Source organism: Haliotis rubra, unplaced genomic scaffold, assembly GCF_003918875.1.
Source record: "Haliotis rubra isolate DU_JTF1 unplaced genomic scaffold, ASM391887v1 Scf702, whole genome shotgun sequence".
In the NCBI taxonomy this organism is placed as follows: Eukaryota; Metazoa; Mollusca; class Gastropoda; order Lepetellida; family Haliotidae; genus Haliotis; species Haliotis rubra.
The window spans coordinates 378,264-384,185 of record NW_025767416.1 but is presented as its reverse complement, the minus strand read 5'-3'; the positions used below and the strand labels follow the sequence as shown (position 1 = coordinate 384,185).

The following is a 5,922-nucleotide window of genomic DNA, read 5'->3' as shown; positions in this document are numbered from 1 at the left end:
CACAGTCACAGTACTTTGTCCAAGTTTACTGCACGTTGCATGGGCGGATCCAGGAATTTTGAAGGGGGTGGGGGGTTCGAACTCCCTGAAACCCCCCTCTGGATCCGCCAATGCATTGCTGTACCGGCTACTGGGTTTTCTGCACGTATTCATGTGGCCACCATCTGGTCATATACCAACGGATTCGTGGGTTCTTTTAAGTACAGAGGGTTGTGTACTGTACACTAGGGGTTGTGACAACACTGAAAGAGTCTGCACACAAAGTTGACTCCAAGCTTTACACCCATGGGTGTATGTGAGTGTAACAAAACCTCACACTATGTGAGTGTGTAACAAACAAGATGAAGACGGAGACTGTTTGGATGGAGTTTACTTTCTTCAGCAGTTGTAGAATGAGCATCACATGGTGGACAAACAAGGGTTAGACAACCACCACCACAGAGTGGGGGTAACAGTGTTAAAGTCACAACTCAAACAAAATGTACTACTCAACGTTTGATAAGGATAATCAAACATGCCAGACATATTACACTTATACACTTGGCATTGTGAGAATTATTCTTGTGCATAATGAAAATGTACAGACTACCCATGTCGAAAACGGAGTAGTATAGATTCTGAAAATGGACGGTATTGTTACTCCCAACACATCAGGAGCCGTTTCCTGAAGCTGTTTTCCAGTTACCATATAAGGATGGATAACAATATATGGATAAACAACTTCTTTAATACAGTGAGAGCGACGTGGCCATCACTTGCTCAATAGCCATGTTAGAGGTGAGGTGAGGTGAAATTGGGTTTTACGTCGTGAGCCTTGTTAGAACCTACACAGCTCTCACTGTAATAAGGAAGTTGTCCATCCATATCTTGTTATCCTTCCTTACTGCTCCAACTTCTAAATGCCTCTCACAGAAGTTACCATAGTCAAGTCTGACAAACAGAACGGATACAATAGCCCAAAGTGTTTCTTAAACAGTAAACAGTAGACAACAAGGGGTTGGTAAGTGTATGTTCAATTGTTGACTGTGAACCCGCCATTGCATTTATTTGAACATTTCTAGAATGGCGCCTCACTCTTTGTATGAAATCCTGAGTTCAGACCTACATTCACCTAATTTGCCAGTCTTTCTGAGAAACCTTTTTCAAACAGTTTAAACTATACTCCTGTTGTTTCAGGGTTATTTTTCAAAACCAGATGGTTCAATAAGAAAGTCGTTCAGTGAAATAAAGGCTTTCAGTTGTGCTTTCATTTGTATAGTTGAAATGACGTCATATGGCAAGGAGATTATTAATTTCTGTCAAAAATACGCCTCAATCCGTTGACGCCACAATGCCATTTTTGTTTTGAGGATGTACTCTTCCCCCGTGAACATAAAATCAGGGAATATATGATAACAGATATAAAATAACAAGCAAACAAACGATATCACAGCAAACAAGATCAGTATTATATGGTATTATTTACAACACAGTTCAAACATATTTACATTTCATATTTTGGCTATGCATGTCATACTGTGTGGTACGTTCATACTGCCTTAACGTAGCGTAAGGGGCGGTTGGGTAGCCTAGTACATAAAGCGTCCACAAGTCACGCTGAAGACCTGGGTTCGATTCCCGACATGGGCACAATGTGTGCAGCCCATTTACGGTGTTCCCCGCCGTGATATTACTGGAATATTGCTAAAAGTGGTGAATAACACACTAAAAAATGCAGCCTCAAATGACCTTTAAAGTTTGCAATGACTTGTCTAGTTTATAAAATGTAAACAAAGAGTGGGATATTCCAGGGAGTGTCACTGAACCACTCGACAATAAACTGTTCCACTCCACAAAGTCATTGTGGTGTTTTTTTCATAGGTCTTTGCTCATGGAGCTGGTTTGCGAAAGGCTTTGCCCTACCATCGCTTTGTGTAAGAGCGCCTTGTTAACTCATTACCGATGCGGCATGAAAATGACCGTATTTTCACAAATGCAAGAGTTCAATCTCGTATGGATTGCGTCACTACACCATGTTGAAATATATTGCTAATATAAGTAGTTGATAATATCCCGTTCGTAATGTTACGACCTGTCGTAACTTTATAGTTTATCGTATGTTTACGAATGTCGTAGCGCTACGTCATACGTAAGCCTCTGATAAAGTATAGAGTTACGATAGGTCGTGACGTTACGAATTCTTTGTAGATTGGGACACAGGCATTTATTTGGAAAAACAAACAGCTATTGCCATATTATACAATCGTGCACAATAAAATGTACTACTAATGACATAAGGACCAACTAATTCTTCCACACTGCTACAGTCAACCATCATGACATAATAGATTTACTCTGGTAAGGTGAAAGAATCGGATGGTTCTGAGGGAGGCACGGGTATCCATGTCGCCTAGTGCACTGCAATTCGCTCTCAAGAATTGCTTCTCTTAGATTCGCCAGAACCTTGTGATTGGATCGTGTCCCATTTGCCCCGATTGTATTTTTATGTGTGTTTGTTTTTCAGCACCACACCTATTCGTGTTCTTTTTCAAAGCGGTGAGCGTCTTATATATGCATCACTTCGGAGTTCACACCCATATTACGTTTTCATGAAACTGTATTACAGTTGGAAAAGGTGTTACATGTATATTCAACTATCAGTTTCAGTACACACTGGCAGGTATCAATGCTACGTTCACGTCGAAGTGCCAGCACGTCACGAACGTCCACGAGAATACAGGCTGTCCGTGATCAGGGCTGCAACTCCGCTGCCATTATAATGGCTGTCTCTTTTACACAATATTCGACTAAACCAATGGTTGAAGTGGACTGGTCATTTTATGATATCCTGCGCGACAAAACCTACTCAACATGGTCGTATATATATAGTCGGACTTGTAATGAAACGAGCATGACACTTGAAAGAGCCATTGAGCGAGACAAAGAGACTGGAAGACATAACGCTGCGCGTGACTAAATTATGTCAGTGAAATTCCCAAACTTAAAACGCCACGAACGTTATAAAAACCTAATTATGACGTTTGTGTAAGAAAGACGAATCAAACAATGACGTAAGGCCAATTATTCGGATTAAGCAGTTTTTGATGATTACCTTTAAGAAACACTCATACATATATAATATATTTGCGTAGACTACGGTTCGGGGCTATAAGAGCAGAGTGTCTCAATAAAAGTCGTTTTGTGATTTACCATACATAACACAGCACCAAAAGCCGGATTGACACAAACGAAAATAAGGTAAAAATACATGCAGTGACCGAATTTGCGTAAAATACATGCAACCTTTTGTTCTTTCGCGTAGTGTGAGAAGCATAAATATCTATTTAACGAACTGTATCAGCGTCACGGGTGTTCTATTGGCTTTCATTCGTATATGTCGTCCGTAATTAAACATATCAATAAATTATGAAACATAAACATTAAGTTGACAAGAACACACATCCTGTACTTTCGCAGGACCCAATTCACCCGGACGATTCCGTTCACCTGATGTTGTTATTAAAGGTTTAGATTGTCGACCCTGGGCATAGATCTTCCCAATGGAGTCTCACGGACCTGTACTGCCTGTAATGCCAGGTGGAGTGAGTAGCGCTTTTACGACTCTTTTATCAGTATTTCAGTTATAACAGCTTATCTGCGTTTTACTTATCTGCTTCATTTACGATGAACGCCTAAAGCTATGCAGATCTTACTCGTTGAACACTTTTGTGAAATCCTCATGAACGGCTATGAGGTACTCTATCGCACAGTCCATGAACCACTTTATTTTCCTACTGCCTAGCCCTCCCTGCAATGATGAAGCACTAAATGAAACAAGTCTAGATTCCCCCAGGTTCTGAATATCCCTTTTCAATTTAAATGGGTATATTTTTTACTATCAAAATTACATATACTGGACAAAATAAGTTAGGGATATTGGTATTTTTATTATTGATATTTTATCAGTGTGTCAATGAAAAAATAATTTACTATTAATAATTTCAAAATTTACATATATCCCTTACTATTTTGTCCAATATATATATTCATAGGCTAAGTGTTAGTCTAGGGTATGGTGCTGTCAAACATAGGATCACAGTCAGGGCAAATATGGGATTTCAAAATCAGCTGTAGGTACGACTTAAACGACATGGTCACACGTTCCCAGTGCCTTACATAGGGTGGTATACAGGAACTATAGGGATTTAAACCATTTCCTGGTGTACCGATAACACATCAACGTATGCATGTCAACAAAACAGCAACATTTATATGTCAATAAACATAGACACCACTCGTAACAAAAGAAATAAAAAAAGACTATTTACACAACAGATTATTATACATGGCTGTACACGTTTTTGTTTATCACAGGTATGCTGACAGATATCTCACGATGTATTTCCTTGTACAAACATATTTAGTATTTGGCATAGAAAAGACATTGATCACACAATGAGGACCAGAAAGCGGGAGTTTTAGTGTTCAGTAAATAGGTTTCAGTGTGCGTACGAGACTTCTAATTTACTTGGGACCTACCATTTGATTTTCTGGGATTTTACCCCAAATAAATAAATTTACCCAGAATGCTTTAAAAAATAAGGAAGGTTTAGGCTGTTTAAGTTTAGGTTGTGGGCATAAAATAAATACATTTTTGCAAAGTGGTTTTGTACTTTTTGTCATATTTGGTTAAAGTTGGTGTCTACCAGGTTTTATCAAAATCTAACCCTGGTTAAACAAAATCTGCTTTTGGTGCGGTGGAGTAGCCAAGTGGCCTTAGCGTTGGCTTGTCACGCCGAAGGCTCGGGTTCGATTCCCCACATGGGTACAATGTGTGAAGTCCATTTCTGGTGTTCACCGCCGTGATATTGCTGGAATATTGCAAAAAGCGGCGCAATACCTCACTCACTCAAAATCTGCTTTTGCAGCTGTAGCTGAAAAATATCTAGTCTGAATACAAATTGCCAACACCTACCCCATCCCGTTCTACCCTCCAAGGGGCGGTTGGGTAGCCTAGTGGTTAAAGCGTTGGCTCGTCACGCCGATGACCCGGGTTCGATTCCCCATATGGGTACAATGTGTTAAGCCCATTCCTGGTGTCCCCCGCCGTGATATTGCTGGAATATTGCTAGAAGCGGCGTAAAACTAAACTCACTCACTCACTCTACCCTCCAATCTCTCCATCCCCACAACACCCAAACCACCAGAATATCTAACGGTCGGTCCCAACAATAACACCTCATAAAAATAGATATTCATAAATTTGTAAACGCTTCATTCACATTAAAATATGTTAAAGCTGAATGGGCATTTTTCTCAAAATCTGAGATTGTTTGTTATATGGATCTCTTAGATTCTTACACATCGATATGAAAATACATTTTTATGATTTGTAAAACTCAACTCTGAATTCTATATTCAGGATCAAGTTATAGTTTGATTAGTACATTCAACTGCACAATTATTATGAAATTTCGTTAAAGAAAATCCGTATATCTATGTACATAATCACAGTAAAGTTTCACAATAATGCATCGCCAATTCTTGAATCTCATGAGAGCAAGTTTATGTACAAACTCTCCACACTATTCAGCGTGAGGAGTTCTATGTGGAGGAGGCACCTGGCAATTAGACTGGTACAATGCCTTAGTTGCGCTGACAAAGGTAACTAGGACATGGTACCGGTCTACACCTGACGGGCGCATCCAGTACGATTGTTGAAAGTAATACTTTGGTTGGTTGATTGGTCTATTAAAGCTGGTTTCCACCCAGTCACCTCCGTGGGGGCGAATAGGGGGGCGGGTTGGACAATATTGACATGGAGGACGGAGCACCTGCAAAGACAAAATAGAGTAATTATATCTAGCTGGGCAACAATATTATAATAAATTAAATGATATAAATAACCGATTCTGGAAACAGGCAAACTGGTTATTGGCACCT

General features: G+C 39.8%; 1 protein-coding gene across 1 annotated transcript in view; it reads right to left on the bottom strand.

Moving 5' to 3' along the window:
- Nucleotides 1-5,090: 5,090 nt before the first annotated feature.
- Nucleotides 5,091-5,922, bottom strand: part of LOC124258927 — a 54,415-nt gene continuing 53,583 nt past the window's right edge. Inside the window, exon 5 of the mRNA XM_046692988.1 lies at nucleotides 5,091-5,813. Within this exon, the coding sequence (XP_046548944.1) occupies nucleotides 5,752-5,813 (62 nt within the window). The 3' untranslated portion in view covers nucleotides 5,091-5,751. The remainder of the gene's footprint in view (nucleotides 5,814-5,922) is intronic.